The 26,318-nt window shown below is 33.0% G+C and overlaps 2 protein-coding genes and 1 long non-coding RNA gene across 3 annotated transcripts; 2 read left to right on the top strand and 1 right to left on the bottom strand.

The window, feature by feature from the left end:
* Nucleotides 1-3,423: 3,423 nt before the first annotated feature.
* Nucleotides 3,424-3,960, bottom strand: LOC134231180 (uncharacterized). The gene has a single exon (XM_062713102.1). It carries the CDS (start codon nt 3,958-3,960, stop codon nt 3,424-3,426), a length of 537 nt encoding a protein of 178 aa, XP_062569086.1.
* Nucleotides 3,961-7,333: 3,373 nt separating this feature from the next.
* Nucleotides 7,334-8,926, top strand: LOC134231178 (uncharacterized). The gene is made up of 2 exons (XM_062713101.1): nt 7,334-7,839; nt 8,129-8,926. Exons 1-2 carry the CDS (start codon nt 7,761-7,763, stop codon nt 8,716-8,718), a joined length of 669 nt encoding a protein of 222 aa, XP_062569085.1. The 5' UTR covers nt 7,334-7,760; the 3' UTR covers nt 8,719-8,926.
* A 157-nt stretch (nt 8,927-9,083) lies between these two features.
* LOC134231177 (uncharacterized) lies at nt 9,084-10,226 on the top strand. The gene is made up of 3 exons (XR_009984516.1): nt 9,084-9,208; nt 9,392-9,483; nt 9,742-10,226. It is a non-coding gene; the product is annotated as an uncharacterized LOC134231177 (long non-coding RNA).
* Nucleotides 10,227-26,318: the final 16,092 nt, after the last annotated feature.

Genomic DNA, 26,318 nt, shown 5'->3' with positions numbered 1-26,318 from the left:
ACCCAGTCGCAGATGTCCTCAATGTTTGTCTTCATGACATGGTTGAGAATGGTTGCATCATTGATTTTGGCGATGTAAGGACCCATCACAGAAACAAAGTAACCAGTAGTGGATGTTATGTCCATTATACCGGAAACCCGGAGTTCTTATCATACTGGGTTCATTTCTTCCACAATTTCTCCTGCATCATCTGTGGGTACATACTTCTTTGATAGCTCTTTTAGTAGTCTGATAACATCCTGAGTGACCATTTCCTTGCAATCAAATAGTCCCAAAGGATACTGTGCAAAGAACATGTACATGTATTAAAGTTATGCTTTTCTATAGAAAATATGACATAAAATACATATAATCCATCCATAAAGTCTTACCTGTTCTGTTTTTATTCCTGAGTAATTGCTGTATTTGTGTTGCAAATGCTTAGGGTAAATTGATACAAAACTGTCATTCATCTGGTAAATATTAGCAATGACTGAACTTACAACAAGGAAAGTAAGCTCATGGAAAAGAATATCCTGATCCTCACTGGAGGGTATGAAATTCACAGGATTCAGGTCTGAAATATCAATGAGCTGTGAGTCTGTGTCCACCACACAATTCACTCTGTCAAGGACTCCAATGACCTGAAACAAGTGCAAGGACAATGTTTTGTCTTAAGACGTTCTGTAAGAAGGAATGATATTTCTGTCCCAATTGTCCCCTATGAGTTGGTATTTGTTTGCCCACCTCGACTCCATTCTTCTTTGTACTTGAGTAATTCCTCATCTAAAATTGCATCCCAAGAATTCAGCTTTCTTTTAAGTGTTTCTGGATGAACACTTGCTCCAAATTTAGCAATTCTCTCAATGTCCTGAAAAATTGGCAAATCTCATATCAAATCAATGCAATGAACATGCCAAAATAACTAATATAAAGTGACTTTTTATTTAATTTATAAAAACAATACAGTACAGCAAAATTCATATTTCTATCAGATTCCAAAGATTATGGTACTCTGATATATGGTATAACAGTTTTATAAATCAATTTATATCAATGATGTACAAAATTATGCAAGTGATTGTAGAACAGAAGGATTAATATAATAAATTAAAACATAAATTTGCTTCATTGTATATTAAGTCATTCTGCTCCAAAATTATAAAATTGCATTTATTTTGCTAGTAGACACATTTTCATTAGTACACTACAATTATTACCTTAAGAGTGCATCAACACCAATCCAGACAAGTACTGAACTAAGGACATTTCTTGGGATCTTCCATGCAGGATTTGTGACACAGAATACATGACATACTGAAATGGTTTCTCACTCACTTGTAACGGGACATCTGATTCCATCGCTGATACTGTCTTTAAGACATTTGGTGCTCTTATTTTCATACTGTCCCATGTAAATTCTAAAACATTGCTGCTTGATTTATCTTGAAGAACACTACCAGAATTTCTCTTGCACAGATTTTTGCATTCATCACCTGCAAAAGATGCAAATTAAAACTGTAAACAAGTATAATCTGATCATGATTTCATATATTAATTAGAATTTTTTATCTTGATCTAATCACATGGCAGAAAGTAGTACATATGCATTATAAACATAAGTTGTATTTATTAACAGAAAAATCAAACCAAAACATGCTGAATTTCAACTTCATTAATATGAATATATACTCAAAGCCTTGATGTATCAAATTTGTTATTTCTGGTTATTCTATTTCCCAAGTGAGCAATGCAGACATGTTCACTTCTTACCTAAAACTGATAATGACCCCTCAACTAATATGTTGGGGTTAGTAGTCTTTAAAAAGTCTTTCAGTCCTCGATCCACTTCTTTTCCTCTAAAAACAATCTTGCAGATCTTTTTCTCATTCTCATCAATTATGAAACGACTTTTTCGACCACTTGGATAGTATATGCTGAGCTGAAAGTAAATTAGAATATATGTCAAAACACACAAATATTTCATGATCATATTCATAAGCTCATACTAATTCATTTTTTTACTTCTTTGATGTCAAAGCATTTTCATTTCCGGTTGACAGTTTGTAATATCTTTCTGTCCATCTCAAATAGTCTGTTTTCCTTCCATTTGATAAAAATTAGTGATATAATCATGTAATAGGTTCAAATCTTTTTACATATACCTTAAATCACAGTTGAGTTTATTTACAAATCCAGGTCTGAATTCAAATCTGAAAAAAAACAGCAACATGCACATGCAAAAATAAAAAGCAATAAAACTGGTGAACATAATATATCACATGCTAAATTTTACAACAACTAGTATCTACATGAACAATTGTATAATCAATGCAAAAAAGCAATAAAAACTAGTGAACTTAATATATTGCATACTAAATTTATACACCAACTTGTAACTACATGTTCAATTGTATAATCAATGTATAATTAATGGAAATCTAAAAATGCTGTGAATATATATAAGAGTCAACTGGTAAATTGGAAATAATCATGTTAAGTAAACATGTGTAACAATCAACAAGTTAGTAGTAACTTTAGAAACTTCATGAACAATTCTTTTTCTAAGTTAACCTCAATTGACCCATCTAATGATGTTGTATGAATGTCATCGAGTTCTTTATTTGAAATCCCAAAATCTAGAGATCGCTTAGATCCTTGTATTTTCATACTAGACGTACTACATGTAATATCTAGGAAGAAAAATCCAAAGTCAGGTGACTTGCAGTAGTAAAAGAATTTTCTAACATATTTTATTTCTAATTGACATTTACAAAATACAAGATGTGATTGTATTCCATGGCAAAACAATGCTTAGTTATTATATGATGAATTCACCACACAGTGACAATTAATATGATTAAGTACATGAAGTATGTGAGTAAAGAAAGGTGGCCAAATTTATTCATTCAAACTCATAGAATTCACACCCTCAAACTTTTTAAGCATACCTTGTTTCTCCTTTGGTGCAATAGGGATACCAGTAAATGAACTACTACTAGGTAGTTGATATGTAAGAGGCAGCTGTCAATTCAAAGTAAATATAATGTTAATATATTGTAGCTGAAGTGCAAATTAGCAGAAATAACAAGTTTAATTGCTGTGGGTTTCTGATCAAAGTACAAACATCTTTTCAATATGAGTGAAAGTTCATTCTTCATATTTTAATTAAACACCTTTTAATTTACAGGACTGAAATAGCTACTGAAATGAAAATATCAATCAGGTTTTTATGGAAGATCAAGTACACCAGGGATATCCACATAATGACTTATGTTGTCATGTATGTCAAAATGTGTGTGTTTTTGTTTATGTTCAGTACTTGTTTATAGCATAAAAAACAATAGACATGCATTATTTCTTAATCCGAAATACCTTAGATTCGAACCCCTTTCTTACACTATCACAGAGGAATTTCGGATTAATTATTTTTTTTTTCTCTATCTATATACACTGTAAATATAATATGATATCGTGATCTATTATTACCTCTGTTTTATGCAAATCTGTTCTATTTGTCAAATCTGAGAATGGTGATATTTGCACGAGCTTGCGGTAGGATACGTCGAAAGTCTGTATTTTTGAAGATGGCAAGGCTGGGCTCCTAAGCATCCGTTTAGTTATGGACTTTCTCCGAGGGGAAAGCAGCTGTAACGTGAGTGTTTGTATTGTTCTCTGTGCCACCTCGCGAAACCTCTGTTTTATTTGCTCATTTTTGGATTCGGTTTTCATTATAGATTCAACTGATCGATAACACTTTTTACACACACCTGCATTTGTCGTGACATCTGCAATGTCTGTCAGGCCTGTTAGTTGTTTTATGCTATCTTTTCTTTCGGTGTTTAGTCTTAGCTTCGTCTCGAAAAACTTGTGAACTTTTTCCTCACCATTTTCCTTTCTTTCAATCTGTATAAACGAAAATCCGCAGAGGATACAAGTGTCCGATAAGACACATGTCTTCCGAGGTGTGGAAGTCGCCATGTTTACGTTTATCGGAATACATCGGGCATGTCATCTATACTAACAGAAATGACAAAACTTCCGAAATTCCAGACATTGCAAAATAAGTCGCGATTTGATTGGTCAATTAAAAGTTCACCAGAACATGACCTTTAATTGGGAGTTATCAGATTCTCTATGCGATAGCTTTTATCAGATTGATCAATGTTATATTTTGTAGGAAGTAGTCTTCACATAAAATGTGTAATAGAATCAATTACGTCCCAACAGGAAAAAAACATGGAGGGACCATGTGGGATGTGATTACTAAGTTAGGAGCAGGTACAATATATATTTCTCTATATTTATGAAGAATCTTAATTTTGTATACAATATCAAAATAGTTCTGTTTATGCCTATATTATACCTTTATATTGTGCATACTCTTTTTTATGTGGACATTGGTACATGCATTTATAAATCTATTTCTATATAGCAATATTGTTTTGTGGTCTTGGGGAAACCATCATAAACAATGTGTTTGCTGCTCTGAATCTCCCATATATGTCTCCAACTACTTTAAAAAGAAGAGAAAGAGAAACAGGTCATATATTTGAAGCTGTTGCAGATGGCACTTGTGATGCTGCAATCAAAGATGAAAAAGAAAGGTATACCAGCATAATTTTTTAAAATGATTTCTAAAATTTATCAGCATAGTTTTAATATAAGGTTCTGTACAATAGATGTGAAGATCCAGAAAATTACACAGCTTCTTTTGATGCTGGGTGGCAAACTAGAGGCAGTGGAAAACATTATACTAGTGTGTCAGGTACATGCACTACTTTTGATATAACACTATCATAAGGACATATTGTTAATGTAACAACATATTTCAAGCAATACAATCAAATATGTGTAGTAATATAAAAACACATATTTCTCACAGGACATGCAAGCATGAAAGGACATAATACCGGCATGGTAATATCCTATTCTGTGCGGTGTGAAAATGTAGATCATGTGAACAGGATGAGAAAAATAATGACCACGATTGTCGAGTAAGCAAAAGCCATGGCATCAGATATGGCAATCCAAATGCTTCATGAACTGAAAGGAAAAAACTGACATGTCAAAAATTTGATTATTGACAATGATGCTAAACCTAAATCTGACTTTGATCCTTCCATCCAAAAATGTGCTGACTTTTGCCATACCAAAATTTTTTTACAGATTATATGAATTGAAGAAAAGCAAAAGGTATCAGATTCCTGGACCCAAGACTATTAAACACTTAAACAATTGCCTTGCATATGCTATGAAGTCCAATGAAAACATTCATTGTTTTGTATGTTTAGCCAATTCTAACTTTATCTCCTTGATTTCAAAATGAAAATGTGTGTAAATAAACTGAACAAAATATTGCCGTATATTGAAGCTATTTTAATATATATCCAGATTTCAGGGAAAAAAGTCATTTTAAATAATAACCAAGTTGGTCTTAATCTATAACTTATTTTCGTTTTACAAGATTCTTGTAATTTAGACAATAACAGAGGTGTTGGAGCGGAGCGTAAAACGCGTTCTGGTGAGAGATTAGGCCATTTTATGCATAAATTGGCTCTACCCATTTTATGATGTGATAGCCTAAAAATACACTAATTTACCTTAAACAGTTACATGTAGTACTAGGGCTTTCATACTTTCCAGGTTCTTTCAATTTAATAAGACCTTTCATTGGGAATAAATATTTTTGACCTTGACTTAAAAGTTTGACCTTCTTTAAAAACAATTGCCATAATAATAGGACAGTTATTAGCACTAGCTCTTTCATATTTCACAGGTGTATTTCTTCTTTGAAACCTTCCTTTGTATACTAACTATGTTGACCTCATGTCCTTGACCTGCATTGGTGATTGAGAAAATTGAACCTTTGTCATTAATTGCCTATATAAGGTATAGGAGTTTCAAGATTGATTGATTGTATATTGTTTAACGTCCGTCTTCAGAATATTTCACTGATATGGAGACGTCACCATTGCCGGTGAAGGGCTGCAATTTTAGGCCTATGCTAGGCACTCAGGGCCTTTGAGCAGGGAGGGATCTTTATCGTGCCACACCTGCTGTGACATGGGGCCTTGGTTTATACTGTATCATCCGAAGGACCGCCCCATTTAGTCGCCTTTTACGACAAGCAAGGGGGTACTGAGGGCCTATTCTAACCCGGATCCCCACGGAGTTTTATTTCGTCGAGGTGTGAAGTTTCATTCCATTTGAATAAATATAATAGAGCTAGCCAACATTTAAAGCAGCATGTTATGTTACCACGGAGCACGGTTAACCAATATTGTAACGTTAACAACAACATAGAGAGTTTGTCAAAAGAATACCAATTTTTTTTTTAAGTTCAAACACAGTTTTGAAGTGTCTTCTCCATTCAAAACACATATCCACAACACTTAACACCTAGTTTGCTAACAATTGTACAAATATAGCTTGAATATGTTGTTTTTTTCAAATTCTTTAAATCACTATGCAACTCTATCAATTCTGCAACATTGAAGCGCACATCACGTTCAGTGACGTTCCTAACTCTTTTAACAATATTTTTAACTTTAACCTGTTTCTTTACAGACAATCCATCGTCCTATTCAAACTCGCTACCACTCAAAAATTGTATTTTTAATTTAATACAAATACACAGATTATTTTTCATACAGATCCTGGATTAAAAGGATTTTTTAAGCTTGTAGAAGAAGTTTCCTGAATGTAAAGTCTTATTTTATTGCTACTTGCTGCTCCTTGACGTCCTCCTACGTCATGGTTTTTTGACTTTTTCAATCAAGTCCTCATGTATTTAGAAACTGATACCTTTTAAATGGAGCAGGATATTACATAACCTGATTTCATTTAATTAATACAACAAAACTTTATTTAAACATGTAAATTTTATTTCGTTTCAGTTCTATTTATCAGAGGTATAGCTGTTAATTAAAAAAAATACTCAATTATGGCGGTGCTCCATGACCTTATTTTTGATGTTCTAAATCCCTGGTAATTTTAATAAATATGAAGATACATTCCAATTTTTTTACTCAATTTATTTGCATCTGTTGTTAAAATATTTTTACCAAATTTGGATATAATATGACGTTAAATATAAAAGTTAGGACAAAAGTCTACGAGCTCTTTGAATGGCCCTCGTATTTTAGGTTTGTAGGCATTTTTCTCTTTTCCTTGAACATTTCCTGAAATCAGGAGATTCCGGTAATATGACATTGTGCCTTGTTCCATTATACTCTATTGTTGTATGCCATTTTTTTTAAATCACGAATTTCTGTACAACCGAGGCAGGCGAGATGGTTCAATCTATGTGGTCCAAGTTTTCTGCAGCTGCTTGCGATGAAATGAAAAAAAAGTATCTACCAGAGAATATTTTGAAAAATTGGTACGGTGTGCATACTTTATGATAAGGTAAAGATTGGCACTTAGTATAAACTTTGAAGAACTTGTTCGATTCATTGCAGACCTTGGTGTTGAAGAACTGTCCTCTTATCTTGATAAAAGTCCATCAGTAACTTATTTGTCATCTACTTCAGTTACCGATATTATAGAAGCCATAAGCATACCTATTGAGGAAGAACTTTTATCCTCTCTGAGAAATGCTGAAAAGAGAAGTTCTTTGCCTTATTGGCAGATGAGAGTACAGATGAGGCCAATAGGGAACAATTTTCAATCATGTACATGTGGTTACACAATAACGAGGTGAAAGAGCACTACATGCGACTGATACATGTGAAAAAACAGATGCTTTAAGCTTGCTGACAGCCATTGAGCAGTTCTGCATGGCCAAAAATGTTGATCTCACAAATGTTAGGTTTCTTGGTTTTGAGGGAACAAATACAATGAGTGGGGAAGTGACAGGTAATTATAGACTATGAAAATATCTGGTTACATTTTATAAATTTGTGTAAGATAATTAATATGATGACTGAATAATATTATAGAGGAAATAGATTAAATTATCATTTATTCATAAGTTTAATAGTATAAATTTTACTGGTTCTTGATAACAGTAAATATTTTCATTTGAATAAGAATAGGAATCAATAGACAGCGATTATTTTCTCTTGTAAATTATCATAAAATAAAATTCCAACCCCAAATTACTTTTGAGTTTCAATGTTACATTAAAATTATATGATTTTCTTAGGTTTACAGAGAAGAATCAGACACCTGTCACCCCATTGTATCTACATAAACTGCAGGAACCATAGACTCGCCTTGTGTTTGAAACACCTAATGAAAGAATATCCTTTGTTGATTGAAGTTGACAGCATTCTATTGTCAGTATGGAAACTTTTTGAATATTCACCACAAAAGTTTTCTATGTTAAATGACATACAACAAACATATGGATTGAAACCTCTTACTTTCATCAGGGCAGCAACTACCAGATGGCTGTCACATTTAACAGCATGCACAAGGTTGAGTGATAGGTTTGTTCAAGTGTTGGATGTACTTGATGACATTTACAATGAAAAGAAGGACCATGAAATTTATGGCATTATAGAAGGACTTCTTCAGAAACCATTAGTTGCAATGATCTTGTTGCTGTGTGATGTTTTGAGGCCACTGCATATACTTAGTCAATATTTACAGGGATCTGATGTTAACTTTACATATTTGCCGTTTCATTTGAAACGGACTACTGATCAACTGCAATCACTCATTGATTCCCTAAAGAACAATGATGAAACAACAAAGTTTTCCAAAGCAGACACATTTTTCAATGAAATATAAGACAGAACAAATCTAGCCATGAGGAGAAGGGGTTTTGTGGACATAACTCCACAGCATTTCCTTGAACGTACAGGAATACCTTTCATCTACAAACTCATTGCAGAAGTTGAGGATGCCTTTGTGTGTTCTCCAGTGCTCAAAGCTTTTGGGTCATTAGATATTAGAAATCTTCCAGACTCCATTCCAGAAGCTGCTAGCACTGACTAGGGCATAGTAATTAAATTTTTGTATTTTATTTTAAATTACTGTCATAAAAGGGTAAACAGTTAAACAATCTATTGAAATCAAATATCATGATACTAAAAGATTTTTTCAGTTAATGTTTTAAAATATGGTGTAATTTGAATTTTCTAGGACTGGAGGATATTCATAGTTTGGCAGAATTCTATGGAAGACCTAAAACAGATGAATTCCAAGGTCGCCGCCAATACTGCGAAAGTGACATTCCAGCTGACATCACCAGAGCAGAAGATTTAAGCTTCAGAACCCAGTTATACATATTAAAGTAAGTTTTTTCATATGCATGCTTTATAATAAATTTCAGGGTTGGGTATTTGCAATAGCCAATTACATTTTCATAAACTGTTTTAATACTAACACCAAGTTTTTAAAACCTTTTTAATTTATTCTTAAGAGATTTCTGTGATCTGTGTATTCATTTTGTTAATTACAGTTAGTTTTTGAGATGCATGAAATAATTCTGATTGCAATGGACCTTTGAAGTTTCTTCTTTTTATCATACTATGAACATTTAACAGACACAAGGTACATATTAATCTGATTCTTTATTTCATATATGAATTTGAATAAAATAAATGTATTAATTTTTTTTTAAATATTCTTGAATGTTATTTGAATGTTCAAGACACAAATTGTATATCAATCAATGGAATTTTAATTTGTTTAAGTTAACAATTCTTTATTTGATTTCATTTTACAAATTATAACATTTGTCCTCAGACCTGATCATGTTTGAGAGAAACAAATATTCTTAAAGTTTTTTGTTTATTTTATAATTAACAGGCAGAGAGGCCACACAACATCAGAGACTGTGTTCAAGGAGATGGCGAAGGACCCTGTTCTACAGAATACATGTCCAAACATGTTCCAATTACTTTTACTCTCTCTGCTAATACCATCTTCTACTGCAGCTGTAGAGAGATCTTTTAGTCTTATGAGTTATGAATGGACTATGTACCCCTTTGAGAAATAGGCTAAAAACTGCATCATTAGATGCTATTATGAGAATCTGCCATGAAGGTCCTGCTGAAATGAGTGAAAATTTAATAAGAAATATTGTAGACACATTTATATCTGCAAAAGACAGAAAAATGCAGTTTGACTGAAGTATCTGTAAAACAGTTAATAAATACCTAGCACATTGTTATGAAATTATGTTTTATTTAAAATTATTCAGAGAAATGTAAGGTATGACGTTTTTCCCAATTTCATCCAAATGTCGCTATTTTTCCCAAATGGAAAGGCCCAGACCCTTGGTTTTGAGACCTAAAAAACCCTGTCTTCGAAATTGTGAAATGCATGGCCTTATGGTCAGGGTGCTAGGGTGGGGCTAAACAGATTATAAAGTGAAATTAAATTATTTCTTTGAAAATTTTCTTTTCGTACCTGGGTAGTAAACAATTAAAAAATGTATAAAGTTATGAGGAGGAAATATGCTTCTTTGAGATTTGTGAATTTTAATGTCCTATGTTAGAAATTCTGGTGTTAGGGCGGGGCTACTGGGAATCAGGCCAATGATCTAAGTACATATTTTTGATGAAGAAAGGCGTATCTAGCTAAATGGTTAATATTATGGCCCCTTGGCCAGAGTATCAGGGTGAGGAGGAGAGGACATATTCTGAAAAAATCATGCTTTGAAACTTAAATTTGGCATTTCAGTAATAAACAATTTATGATGTAATAAATTGATAATATTTTGAAATATGTGACCCCAAGGTTAGTGATTCCTGTGGGATGGGATAAACGATTGGTTACAAAGTAGAAATGCATTTTCTCTTTCTAAATTTAGCAGAAATGCATATTCTCTTTCTAAATTTGATCTACTTGTGGGTTTCGTTTAAGAACCGTGCGATTTTCGTGTAAGAACCGTTTAGCGTCCATTCGGCACTCACAACCCTTTTCATTTTGAAAATGGCTTCCAGGCAAGGTGAAAGGAGATTGTCGTTGTCTACTAGAAACCCTATTATTGATTATCATGAAGAAGGAAAATCGACTGTGAAAATCGAAAAAAAATTCGTTAGAGCAACTATCAATTCAAACCCACGCGACAGAGTACATGTATAAGGCGGTTCCTGAATCGATATAAAAGGACAGGCAGTGTGCATGATCTAAGGTTTGTACTGCGTTTTAAATTATACTTGAAGGCCTATTTTTAAAAAAAGAAAAGAGACATTAACTTGTATACAAGGTAAATTTATAGAAATCTACACTGCATGCAGTACTTAAGCGATACATGTTTTGTAAACTTTTTTATATGTTTACGTTGATATCGTCAAATATTTTCGTATTTCAAATCAAAATTTTGCATGCGTTAATATACATGTTATATGATAGTCGAAATGATACGATGTTTGTCTGGTAGGCCTATTTTTAAATCACAAGTTTAACTAATGTAGTTTTTTAGCTCTACTGGTCAGAGACCAGAAGAGCTTATGCGATAGTAATGCGTCCGGCGTCCGTCCGTCTGTCTGTCTGTCTGTCCGTCTGTAAACAATTTTTCAAAATGCTACTCCTCCTACAATTTTAGTTTGATTTCAGTATAACTTGGCACACAAGTAGACTACACTTAGATACATAGAATAGTGCATCGGTTTTAGATTTGGATGAACGGTGTTGCCATGGTTACTAAAAATAGAATTTTCTGTGAAATTTCTTAAAAACACTACTCCTTCTACAGTTTCGGTCTGATTTCCATATAACTTGGCACACAAGTAGACTACATTAAAATACATAGAATAGTGCATGGTTTTTTTATTTCGATGAACGGTGTTGCCATGGTTACTAAAAATAGAATTTTCTGTGGAATTCCTTTAAAACGCTACTCCTTCTACAGTTTTGGTCTGATTTCAGTATAACTTGGCACACAAGTAGACTACACTAAGATACATAGAATAGTGCATCGGTTTTTGATTTCAATGAACGTTGTTGCCACGGTTACTAAAAATAGAAAATTTTCTGTAAAATTCCTTAAAACGCTACTCCTTCTACAGTTTTTGTTTGATTTCAGTATTACTTGGCACACAAGTAGACTACACTAAGATACATAGAATAGTGCATCGGCTTTTTATTTAGATGAACGATGTTGCCCTGGTTACTAAAAATAGAAATTTTTGTGAAATTCCTTTAAAACACTACTCCTTCTACAGTTTTGGTCTGATTTCAATATAACTTGGCACACAAGTAGACTACACTAAGTCTACAGTTTTTGTCTGATTTCAATATAACTTGGCACACAAGTAGGCTACACTAAGATACATAGAATAGTGCATCGGTTTTTAATTTCGTTGAACGATGTTGCAATGGTTACTATAAATAGAATATTTTCTGTGAAATTCCTTAAAAACGCTACTCCTTCTACAGTTTAGGTCTGATTTCAATAGAACTTGGCGCACAAGTAACCTACACTAAGATACATAGAATAGTGCATCGGTTTTTGATTTCGATGAACGGTGTTACCATGGTTACTAAAAATAGATTTTTCTGTGAAATTCCTTAAAAACGCTACTCCTTCTACAGTTCTAGTTTGGTTTCCAAATAAGTTGGCACACAAGTAGACTACACAAAGATACATGAAATAGTGCAATGGTTTTTGATAAGTACATACCAGTAGAGCTACAGTCTCGACAGAGACTTCTGGTTAAGATTTGTTAGAATTTTTCTTTGGAAAAATATTCCCGCTAAAAATCTGAGATAAAGCATTTCTTTTAGATATACAAATGCACCAATATGTAGTTAATCGATTTCAAGAACATTTGGAACTACTTTTCATCTATAACAGTGTGCAAGGACGTAATCCGAGACCACCCGAAAAAAACCCAACCTATTTCGCATACAAATTTAGGTTAAAAATCTAGAGTTATCACTCTTTTATCCTCCGTCGCTAGGTACTTAGAAAGACTGGGAATGCAGGGAAAGGCAAATGATGAGTGAAGACCAAGAACCGTAAAAACAATAGTTCTCTTCTTCTGTAGGATAATGATGTACTTACATTTCAAAGTAGACAAAGATTGTCAGTACATGCACGTACTGCATCCGCCTTACCATCTACTGTTTTATCCTGTTTTAATATATATTATGCAACCTGAATAACTGCAAAAGCACTCATAAGCCCGGTTTACACACTCTGCTTTTGCAGCTGCTTTGAGGACGAGCTGCAAAAGAACACTGTGTAAACTAGGGTTTAAGCACTGCAGACATGCAAGCAGACAGAATAGAACTTGCTCTATTTCAGTCTGTTTTGCAGACGTAACTGACCAATCAGCATCACTGATAAACTTAATATAAGATAAGGTGCATATACACATGTTAAACTAAAACAAAGAAAATGGCGGTAAGAAGATAATTGATGAATTAAAATTAAGTACTGAGCAACAAAAATGACTGAGTTATTTCATGAGGAACCAGACCTATGGAATGTTTCATCTCCATCTTATTAAAAAAAAGACTGCAGACAAAGAGCATTAAGCAATATATTAGAAAAACTGAGAGAGGAAAATGAAGGTCTGGAATGTAATGATAAGTGTTTTTGTTTTCTGTAGCGAACTGTCACATGTTATTCAACTTTATGAATCATACTTTTTGTTAATTGGTGAGTATACAATAAATATTTAGCAACTTAAACTTGTAAATGTATTTATTTTTTATTAACAGTCAATCAAATACAAGCCGAAATATCCTATCTTAGAGGATACTATTCTAAGGAATCGACAAATTCTCAAGAGGGACGTTTAACAATATACAATCAATTAATCAAAGGAATTGAACAAAATAAACAAGTCCAGGAAGAGTGGCTCTGGCACAGACGAACTCTACACCAGTTCACGGGTTCATTTCAAGTCCCTGGATGCCTTTTTGAAAACACAAATTGTACCCAAAGGATCACAGTCCCATCTTGTAGGTTACAGCAATTCCCATAGCCAAGAAACCTGACCATTTGTATTACAATAGTTACAAAATTCTTCTCTTATGTCTTGTACATCATTTCTCATCGATTCCCACATTGTCTAATAAGACCGGGTAGATCTGTGCCCATTTCTTGCCTCCAAATCCCATAATATTGTCCCATTCTCAGTGTCCTCCTCATCAATCATCCCTGGGCTGATTTCCTTGTTCTCAGAAAGTTATGCAGTGCACAGCATGCCAAATCAATTCCTTTCAGTTTTTCTAATTCTAGGGGAATATCCTTTTTAAATACCCCAAATCTACTTGTTAAAATTCCAAAAACATTTTCAACTATTCGCCGTGCTCTTGACAGCCTGTAGTTAAAAATTCTTTTGTTTTGAATCAGATATTTGAAGGAGTATGGTTTCATTATATAAGACTTTAAGGGAAAATCTTCATCCCCAACAATGTCATACGGAACAGGTGTATTTCTCTGTGGTAAAGGTTTTTAGGTGGAATATGAAGATTATTTGATTCCAAAGCTTGGTATAGTCTTGAATTTGCAAACACACCACCATCACGTACTCTTCCATTACAACCACAATCTATATATATGAATTTGTAATCAGCATCAACCAAAGCCAATAAAACTAAACGTCATTGAACATGTAAAAAGAAATGTGCTGCATTAAAAAAATAGATTTTCAATAGAGTATAGCATAGTGGAAAAGTTCTACACATTGAATCGAACAAGCATTGATTTAATAGGCCTAGTGCATCATGTATAAATTGTACATGTACTAGTCATGGTTTTACTACATACTACCTTGTAACTATATTTTTATATTCACATTAACCTTTTAACCCCTTACATCTTGTAAAACTTTTTTCAGTCACTGTCGGATGAGCCTGTAACATACCGTCATACGTTTTGCGTATCTCCCATTGCTGCCATTTTGATTGTATATATTTTATAGAGGGGCCTTCAGGGTATTTTTAGAATTAAACCAAGTCTCTGTCGAGACTGTAGCTCTACTGGTTTGTATTTATCAAAAACCACTGCACTATTTTATGTATCTTTGTGTAGTCTACTTGTGTGCCAACTTATTTTGAAATCAGAAAAAAACTGTAGAAGGAGTAGCGTTTTTAAGGAATTTCACAGAAAATTCTATTTTTAGTAACCAAGGCAACACCGCTCATCGAAATCGAAAACCGATGCACTATTCTATGTATCTTAGTGTAGGTTACTTGTGTGCCAAGTTATATTGAAATCAGACCAAAACTGTAGAAGGAGAAGTGTTTTAAAGGAATTTCACAGAAAATTCTATTTTTAGTAACCATGGCAACACCGTTCATCGAAATTTAAAACCAATGCACTATTCTATGTATCTTAGTGTAGTCTACTTGTGTGCCAAGTTATATTGAAATCAGACTTAAATTGTAGGAGGAGTAGCGTTTTGAAAAATTGTTTACGGACAGACAGACAGACAGACGGACGGACGCCGGACGCATTACTATCGCATAAGCTCTTCTGGTCTCTGACCAGTAGAGCTAAAAACATAAATAAGCAATATACAATAAAATTATGAATATTTTTGGTTGTTTGACATGTTTTCTTCACAAATTGACTTTTTGAAAAATTTAACAAACCCGTATTGTTTTAATTGCTCGTAGGCATTAGTCATAATGAAGGAGTTTAGAAAAAGTGGAGAGTATTTCAGAGAGAGACGAACGAGATTTTTTCCAATCCATGGAACTTCTTCACCCTCTTCATGCAACCTAAGGGCATGGTGTATGAATGGTTAAGGATGTACATGCTGTTTGCGAACACCATTCTTTGCCCCGTGACGGACTGTGGCGGCACCTTAGTTTTGAAATCCTCAGCGAGGAATCCCGGAGGTACCATACTCAGATGGTTAAAGAACAAAAACCACACAAGGTCAAGTAGAACCAATTCAAACCACCACTAAAATTTCCCAATACCATCCAGCTGATACCACCACACAATTCTAAATGCAGGTTAGAAGGTAGATAGGGTGATAAAGTGTGCATTTTTAATTTTTGATCAGCCTTTGGATATGAGTATATCTATAACATTGAATTTCAATTATCATTCAAATCTTTATGCATGTTATTCTTCAATTATACAAGTATAGACATTAACACATAGCCAAAATGACATATAAAAACTGAAAAAAACAGCACTTATATATTGGATATAATTTGTTTATATATGTTGGAAGCATTAGCTATACACAGCATGCTTATGAGACAAACGAAGCATTAGCTATACACAGCATGCTTATAAGACAAAGACAAAGCATTTTCTATTTTATGCTAGAACTTACTTAAAATGCATTTAATGACTGGAAAAAAATTGTGGAAATATGTATAGAAAATTGTTGAATAAGTATGACTGTTTGTATTTTTTCCATGTAGATAATACAGGCTGGAATGAAGTAAACATTGCACATTAAAACGAGAAAATGAATTCTAAAAACAATCACTGATCAACACTGCCAAGATTTAAACCTTTGATGAATTAATTATATTTCTTTATTAAAATTGTATAGATATGAAATTCCTAAATAGAAAACATACATTGGTTTTGGAAGTTTGTCATACTTTTTCTGTTCGCTCATCAAACATTTTTCTTTGTAGATTCGTCTTTCGTTTTCCCTTCTTTATTTTCTGACAATGTAGATTTCTTTGATTTATTGATTGTATATTGTTTAACGTCCCTCTCCAGAATATTTCACTGATATGGAGACGCCACCATTGCTGGTGAAGCGCTGAAAATTTAGGCCTATGCTCGGCACTCAGGGCCTTTGAGCAGGGAGGGATCTTTATCGTGCCACACCTGCTGTGACACGGGGCCTCGGTTTATACGATCTCATCCGAATGACCGCCCTATTTAGTCGACTTTTACTACAAGCAAGGGGGTACTGAGGACCTATTTTAACCCGGATCCCCACGGGGCATGTAGATTTGAAACTTAACAAATAATCAATGTTCACAATGAAACAAAACGCATAAATTTTAATGAGCAAAGTCTGGTTGACAATATTTACGTATAGAAACACTTATTCAATTTAAACCCTATTCGTATTTATACTGAAATTTATTTACCTTTTGGGCAAAATTGAACCTCTATTTTCTGACATCTATAATTAAGTAATACTCCAAGAGGTGTATCCAATGGTGGCTTAGATCCTGTTGATTTGGACATCCCAATCACCAATGATTCTTTCTAAGGCAGTCCCAATTGTTTCATGCCCGTATCCTTTGACAAACATTTGTCGACATGAGTTTGATAGGCAGAATGTTCTTTTTCCAATGGTTTCTCACTAGAGGAGAAGATACAGCGAGGATTTGCCATGACATTATGGGGCGAAAAACAGTTGATACTGGTGACTTGATAGAATACCAACTATCTACAGTACAGGATGTATGTACACTGTGTGATGAAATATTTAGATTTTTAATTTGAAATCTTTAGACTACACTAATTCCATAAAGGAAACATGAAGAAGGATATGGAAATAACGAACAGTATTTAAAAGAAATTAGTAACAAGTAAACGTAAGTTAATACATTTTTATTAGTTTGTTATCTTTCTTAGGAATACAGTGGAGTCTTTAAAGAAGGGATTATAGTTTTACAAAAGAGAGGAGAGTAAAAAATGCTAGACGTTTTTCAGAAAGCCACAAAATATTCCATCAGTTGAGTTGTTGGGGTGTCCAAAGCTACATCTAGAAAAAGGTAGTTGTTGCTATTCCCGCCAGTCAAGTCAGAGGGAAAATCCATGTAATTTATGACTACATAGGTGCGAACTGCCATGTTAGAGGCAGCAGGGTAAAAGAGAGGGTTGAACAAGAGAAGTGTTAACAAAGAAAGACCATTTGCTACTTAATTATGAACGTGGCTACTTCTTTATTAATTAGTACATGCTCAGAGTTCTTTATAAATTACTACATGCTCAGTGATTTCAAGTTATATATTTTATCTCTTGCAACGTTGTTGGATTTTTATAAACACATATATAACAGACCTTTTTAACCTTATTGATTAAGGATCTTGAGATATTAATCACAGTCATGATATACGGCAAGCCACAAAGTCTTGGCGAGAAATTTATATCAGTAAAGATCATTTATGTTATTGAATATATTAGAATATATGGAGAAACCAAAATAGAACAAAGTCGGTAAATCTCGTAATTATTTCAAGGCTGGGTACGAAAAAATTGCAGGGATCTAAAAAAGTGGTCTGAAGATAAAAGTGAACCACTATTTTTTAATGATTTTTTTTTTCAAAAACTCGCCTAATTGTGTATTTCCTTGATTATCTTCCCTTGAAAGGGGACTTGTTCCTTAAATTATGAAAATGATATGAATGATAATTAGTTATATTACTTAATAATAATTTTGTACCTATGACAATGTATGTAAAACTGTAATAAATTATGGACGTCCAGCAATCATGATGGGCTGTCAGGCATTGTATTATTGTGTTGTGGTTCTATTTTAAAGTGAGTAGAGTTAATACGTACACTCTCTGGCATTTCATCGGGATAGGATGATTTTCTACATTTTTTAGGTGTTTTGTCAATGTTATGTGAATTTATTGAAACCGTTTCTTGGAAACTATTGCAAGTGTGTGTACACTTATTATTATTCACTATATGACCTTTATACTCATACATGTATATTAGATGTTAAACGTTTACACGTTTCAAATCATTTATTTATTAATTTATACAAACAATTCATTAAATTGTACAAAATAATTATTAAATCGTACAAACGTTTTCAAAATCGTTAAAACGATTTAAAAAGATTTTCCTCATTGTTAAAATGGCACGAATACGCCTTCGTACTTAACACATAAATTAGAATAGTTGTGTTGGGTAAGCGTTTTTTCCGACCTCGAATTCCATTATCCAGAGTTGTCTTCCACTACGCTAACAACACCTCTGTCAACGCTCGCTGTACAAGATTCTTGTACAAATTTTAAACAGCGAAGATTCGAAATTTAAATGATAACTAGTTCTAATTGTAACGGGGACCGTTACAGATGTTCCCCAAACGCTCCCCAACTCCCTTTTTGTGCAAATTTCCTTTAAAACTTTTTTCAATATGCTTAGTATAGCAGGATTTCATAAAAGAATTTTAAAAGCTACAATTATATCACTTTTTTGTCATTTAACGCATTGTTCGCAAAGCACGTGCATGCACATGCAAGGTGATCATGACATGTTGTCTAAACCATTAACATATCTTTATATTCCAGAAATCAATAAAAAGTCATAAAAATATAAATTTTACCGTTTTTCAAACATATTGTTCATTTTACGGATTGCGTGTGCGCATGTGCATGCAAGCACGTCCTTGCATTCAATTTTGATAGCAATTTCATGAAGGAATCCATAAAACCTATTCATATCCTAAACTTCATCCTGTTTTGTTGAGAACAAGAAAGATATAGGCATGTAAAGTTTCAGCCAATCAGATTGCAGCACACGTGGATTTACGTCCTTTCATGATAATTCTTATATATCATGCTGTAGATCTATGTAATGTGTGGCTAAGTTCAAAATTTCAAAGGATTATGACGTAAAACAAGAAAGATATTGAGACTTTAGTTTCAGCCAATCAGAGCAAAGCCCACGTGCATGCGCGTAAGATCTTGCAATTTTGACCATGTCATCTTGTCCATACTACTACTATATTCTTGCATTGTGAGTTTCAAAAATTCCATCAAGAAATAGAAAAATTACGGCTTCATCCATTATCTTGGTAATTTCACATGTTGCACATGCGCGTTCTTGCCAGCACACGCGCATGAACGTGCTTTCATGAAAATTATTATATATCATGCTGTAGATCTTCATATTTTGTGACTAAGTTCAAAATTTCAAAGGATTATGACGAAAAACTAGAAAGATATTGAGACTTTAGTTTCAGCCAATCAGAGCGAAGCGCACGTGCATGCACGTGAGATCTTGCATTTTGACCATGTCAACACGTCTATACTACTAATATATACTTATATTATGAGTATCAAAGCATATAATAAAAAAATAGAAAAGTTACGGCTGTTTCTATTATATTGGTCATTTCACACGTTGCACGTTCGCGCTCTTGCAAGCACGTGCGCGCAAAATGACCTTCGTTCCGCAAATCTACATAACATGCCTGCTGACCCTAAAAAGGTTTCACCTAAGTCGGACATGAGTTTACAAGATCATTCGCAAAAGTTTTCCCAGGAAGAAGAAATAATAATAATAATAATAAGAAACAGAGTAAAAACAATATGTTCCCCAACTTCGTTTGGGGAACATAATTAATTATTGTAAATATTGATAAGGATGATAATTCATTATTTATTTTAGATCTATAATCACCCAAAACGACTTATATTCAAAGATTTTAGGGAACTATTTTGCGGAGTAAAAATTAATATCTTAATCAAAAAATCCTTTTAAGTTGTAAAAAATTAAAATAAAAATGTTTTCCGATAAGAATTATAATAACACACAATTATAATTACAACTTTTTATCAAAAACATTTTTTTCAAGAATCTTGTATAACAAGCGTTGACAGAGGTGTATGTGGGATAGAAGCGGGAACGACAACTCTGTATAAGAGAATGCTCGAATTCGAGATTCCACTGCGTCATTTATTTTTCATATTGAACCTCTTGGTGTTTTTCATGCGGTTTGTGTTGCAACTCTTCGTTAGTGGGACTGATACTTCTGATGATATAATTACCATTATCCGTGTGTATTTTATATAGGTTAGGTCAATGTGGCCACTTGTTGAGATGGAGGCACCAACCCCTGCACAGAGACCTCGGCAGAAGCTGCCAAGACCGTGATTGGAAGAGTAAGCACCACGTTTCACTTGAAAGTATCATAAGATTAAAATGACCTTTATGATAAATTTCATTATTTTTAATATTTTTTTTTTACTTTGCAGCACTGTTAAGGTTGCCTATAGTTATATTACTAAGAATTGTGTTATGAAAACATCCTATTTTACAGTTGTCATATATACCACACCTTGCATGCATATCTCCCAGTTTATATATATAGTTTATATAGTCATTAGTGAAGCATCCTTCATGACACGCTTGTTCATTTGGTTTCATGACATGCCTGTCAAGTGATATCAGTATTTATTAACATTTTATTAGGTCACACAAATAATTCAGTTTCCGCAACGGCATACGCTTATTGTACACAGACAATTTTGGTTGCTGTGAAATTAATGTTATCAACTTTACCTGAAAACCAGTGCTGCTTCGTTTGAATATCGGTAATTCCATAATCCAATAACAAACTTGAAATTACGTCGTTGATAGGAATATTGTGTATTCTTAAGGCCAATAACAAACGAAATCCTAAGATATAAACAATCCAGCAGTACTTTTCAGCTATTTCGATACCATCTTAAAACCCCTGTGAAATATCAAACATGTCCAGAAAGGCTAATTATACATATAAGTCCTTGCGAAAAAAAATGCGCTGAAGACGAGCTTTACATATTTCCTTAACTCAAACCCCTATTAAAACGCAACCCCGATTAAGATTTATAGTAAGGGTACATAACTCTGTATCGAAACAAGGGCGGGAATTTCTATTAGAGTATAAAAAATTCGATTCTCCTTTCTCCCATCAACATATATAAACCCAAAAAATTTTCATATCATTAAATAACTTATATATTTTTTTTAATTTAAGGACGACAGTGTGTTATTTCCATGCTGGATATACCAAGAACAAAGACAATAGGACTGTAAGGAGAGAAACTATGAGAGACTCTTTTCTTTACTTTAAAGACGTACAACACACTGGGGGAGATAATCTTGCGATTTCAATTGAACGTTTGACGTGACGTCAAGTTAAACGTCAAAAATAAAGCGTCAAAACGACGAGTAAAACGATCCCGATGTATATCAATCATGAAAGAAAATTGGGATATGGGGCTTGGCTGTGATTGTGCGAACCATACTCAATCAATATGTATTTTTTTAATTAACCCGATTAAACTCCGTAAAAAGCAAGCTATAAAATACCATCCCTTAATGTGTATTTCATTTCATTTCATATGTACAATAAATTGTAGGCTATTTTTGATCAAAGCGCAGCATTTTTTTTGTTCTGAAAATTTTATTTTACATGGCCAAATTCTCATTATGTACAATTGTCTATATAACATTCCGATTAATGGGCTTCATTACAATTTGTGCATACACGATATAAATACTGTTTTTCTTCTTTAATTAAGTAAACCAACAATTAATAAACAATAAACTTGTTACAATTTAGATTCGATGTTGTTCTCAGACCCTTACTGATAAAAGGAACAACTCTGAAAATGTAGGAGATTTTTATTTTCCTCCCTAATTTTTTTTACGGTTTTCCATTGAATCACATACTTTTACAGCAAGACCTGATAAATCTTACAATTGAATACTATAGACCTCATATACACAATGTAAGTATAGAATTGAAAAAAAATTGTTCACATGTACTGAAATTTTCTGCATTTATAATATCCTATTGCAGCAGATCGAAACATTGACTTTTCAACAATGTCGGTTCGCATTTCCTCGAATCAAAACAAAACGTAGCTTAAAGATTTTGAAAAATATCAATGTGGGATTTGATATAAATTGAAAAAGATGAAGATTTGAATGTTTGATACTTTGAAGTTAAAGTGGACGAATACGGAATTTTCATTTTAACTTTAAAAGCGACGACATTGAAAGAAATCTACAATATCATGAGGGGTGTATGTACATCTATGATCTAATGCAAATGTCGATGTATCCCCACGGCCACATACTGTCTCGTTTGAAATAATGATATGAAAGAAACTACAATTATTCCATTTATATCACAAAAGAGTTGAACATACAACATTTTTATGATAAATAAAATTAAAGAAATAAAATTAAAATTAACATATTCAAGTTCAACAAAACTTGAATTCGTATCCAGGTTTCATGTGATATGAAATACATAACGCATACGTATATGGACTAAACACTAAAATCTTTCAGTTATTTTTTCCTGATACATATAAAAAGAGTAGTCAATATGTACTCTGCATTCATGAATTTAAAAACTAATGCATACCTCCGGGATTCTTAAAAAACCGGCATATTTGCACTGTAAATGATGTTTCGTCAAACGCTAACGGTCTCAACGCAAAAAGGGAAGGGATGGGGGTGATAGGGGTATTCAAAAATTGCCTAAAAATCTACATTTAATTAAATAGGCTTTCCATATGAGAACTTTTAAATTTGTAAGTTAAAATTTTTTGAAGCAAAATCAATATTTTAATTATTTTTTTTAATGTGTATTAGTAGATTCATATAACAAAGTGATCGACCCCCGTCTAAAAGATGCGCGGGAACGTAGTTTATTGAGAAAGGGGGGGGGGAATTTTTTGCTATTAAAACAAAACTGGTCGATCAAAAATTATACAAAAAATTATGAAGATTATTTTTACTATCAGCTACGTAAAGAAAATTTTTTGCCAAAATTAAACGACAGGATTTTTCACAAAAAAATTTTGAATTTGAAAAATACGCAATTTTCAAGGCTTAGAAAGCTCATAGTTTTTCAGTTTAAGGTCTTTAAAAATTGTTATGATGATATGTATATCAAAAAGATGACTATGTTATCGTGTTAAATGGTTAAAGGAATAAGCCAATGAAATTTGACATTGATATCTAATCTGGTTTTATTGAAAATCAAGGTTTAAGTAGTTCATTGATTAAAAAATTTCTCTCCTTGTAAACAACTAAAGGGGGGTAACTTTCGGAAGTTCCTGTCCAAAAACCAGTCGAACGATTTTGGCCAAAATATGAATACATGCAGTAGATATAGTCATGTACTAAATATATAAAAATAACTAAAATTAAACGACAGGAATTTTTTGGGGTAGGTGTGTTGTACATCCTTAAAACATGTTGCAGTGGCAATGTACTCATGTATTTAGATTTCTTTATTTTGTACTTGAAATACGAATAAAATCAATAAATGATGGAAAAAATAAATATTACGCACTCAAAATAGTGCATGGTTACAGGAGGTAAAAACGGAATGGAGGTCGCAATAAAATGAACACCCCTTCCCCCTCTTCTCAACAAAAAGAACTTTTGCTTAGCATTCAGTCAACCAATATGGATAAATTAACCTATACTTAATTTTTATGCATAATAAAAAAATATAAATAATTGGGAAAGCAACTGATACATAATATTATTTTAAAAACTTTAATCTCGAAACTAAATGCACTTTCATTAAGATATTAAAACACTGAATGATTCAATTTTCTGCAACTATAAAATTTATCACAATGACACCAAAATAGATTTTCAAACATATATTTTTAATTTTTTAAAACGTATTATATAAGAAATAGCTCAAGACAACTGCAAGGAAAAAATTTATTTTGGCTCAAAATAAATTAACTTAAGGCATATTATGAGTATAAAAACAAATAAAATTAACAAGAAAATCTCCCTTCTTTTTAATTTTTTTTTTTGGAACTTAAAAAAATTATATTTCTTAGAGAATATATTCCATGATGGAGGTTTAATCTTTGGGTGAATGTCTTATCATTTTCATTAACAAACACGATGAATTTCTGCAACTTTGCCAAAATAATCAAACCAAGAAACTCTAAAGATCTACAGAGACAACAGGGGATCAGACACTCAGAAAATTCAGCAACACTGTGTCTGTTTCCAAAAGGTATGATTATTACATGACAGTCATGAACAAGTTTCCAAAAATGAATATATCGCCAAAATTATTTGCCACAAATCTGCCAAGATTGCAGAAGTGCATCAAAAATGGAAACAGAAATGGTGAAAAAAACAAATTTTATTCAAAATTTCAATCTGCAATCTTGGAGTAAATTACGTGAGAGAGAGAGAGAAATGCACAGATTGGTAGATGTATTAAAAGGAGGCAAATAACCCAGCAATTTCATTCATGTTTTCCTCTGTTATTTAACATTTAACAAAAGCATGAAACAAACAGTTACTGCTCAATATAATTTGACAGAAAAAATATCAAGTGAAAAAAAGCACAGACAAAAAATTAAATCACCAAGGGAGAGCACTGAAAAAATTTCAGATATAATCTCTAACAATGAAAGTGAAGTCATCACATTTGTAGCTTCAGGCAGCTCATTCAATCAGCGAAACCGAGAGTGCATGTCCACTTATTTTGAGAGCGCATGCGAAATGAGAGCGAAATTTCACCAAGATAAAAGCAGGAGTAAAAAACAACAAAGAAGCATGTGGGTATAAAAATGCCATTTTCTTCCGACCAGGACGATATTAGATGAGAATGGGCTCTGGGTGACTTATGGCACCAAACCAGGAGATATCAATCGTTTCTTTGAAGCTGTTTCTGATCAACTGAAGATAACTACCACAGAATGCACATTTGCTTCGTTCAAATATTGTGAAATTTCGCAAAGAAAATTCTGTCGTGAAGGTAGGATAATACATATATATATTATATATAGCTACCGTGGGCTGATCATATAATTGTCATGTGCATGGCAGCATATTTGCATCGAAATATCATTGTCAAGTAGTTGTATTCACGTTTTCCGTTTTTGATACAAACCGTCGTTCTGCGCATGAAAAATACAGTTATAAGCAAGATTTTCAACATTTGGATTAAATTTAAGAATATATTGTAGGGGTAAGTTTAATTCTACGGAAGTCGAGGGCTGTTTCATTTTCCGAGACATATAAACTACAGGAGAAGTTTGAAAAGCTCCTTAATACAGTCTAAGGCCTTCGTGATGAATTGCATCGAGAGCAGATATTCACTGTAACCCAAAAACATTTTTGCAAAATGCAGTCATACAGAGAGAAAAGGTTTTTTATCATCAAGTAAATTTTATTCTGTTCCAACTCTTGCACGGGGCAAGGTAAGGCAGTTTAAGCATGTATTAGCCGTTGGGATATATGACCGGTCTACTTCCACAAAACGAATACTTTATCTGATTTTAAATCCACGTACAGGTTCCTCGTCCGTACCAGATATGAACTGCAATATACTTCCAAGACTGAGATTTTCCTTTCGGCCACTTCTTATCAGAAATCAATATAATATTTATCAAGATGTTATAAAAGTCATATAAAAAAGAAGTTTTTATTTCCATATGCATATTTTGATATTTAACTGCAATTGCAGAATAAGTGAAAACAAAGCCTATGAAGTACACAAAAACAGAAAAAATGTTTTATGAAAATTTTCCTGCGTGTACTGATGGAAACAATTCAAAACAGGAAATGCACAAGGTCATAGGCTCCTTAAGGAAAATCAGTGTACAGTATCAAGTTTGATTCCAGTTATGCAAAAGTCAATATTTTAAGTCCAATTGAACCTGGAATTATTTACCTAACAGTAACCTTTTAAATCTTCAATGTAAATAAG

Source organism: Saccostrea cucullata, unplaced genomic scaffold (assembly GCF_032062105.1).
Source record: "Saccostrea cucullata isolate Sc308-1 unplaced genomic scaffold, CSIRO_AGI_Scuc_v1 ctg10321, whole genome shotgun sequence".
NCBI classification, from domain to species: domain Eukaryota; kingdom Metazoa; phylum Mollusca; class Bivalvia; order Ostreida; family Ostreidae; genus Saccostrea; species Saccostrea cuccullata.
The sequence above is the reverse complement of the archived record's forward strand: the minus strand, read 5'-3'. Positions and strand labels throughout refer to the sequence as shown.

Excerpts from the sequence above, each read along its gene's own strand:
- LOC134231180 (XM_062713102.1), bottom strand. The coding sequence starts at position 3,960 with ATGGCGACTTCCACACCTCGGAAGACATGTGTCTTATCGGACACTTGT.
- LOC134231178 (XM_062713101.1), top strand. The coding sequence starts at position 7,761 with ATGGCCAAAAATGTTGATCTCACAAATGTTAGGTTTCTTGGTTTTGAG. Across the intron at positions 7,840-8,128 it reads AATGAGTGGGGAAGTGACAG|GTTTACAGAGAAGAATCAGA; the intron begins GTAATTATAGAC and ends TGATTTTCTTAG.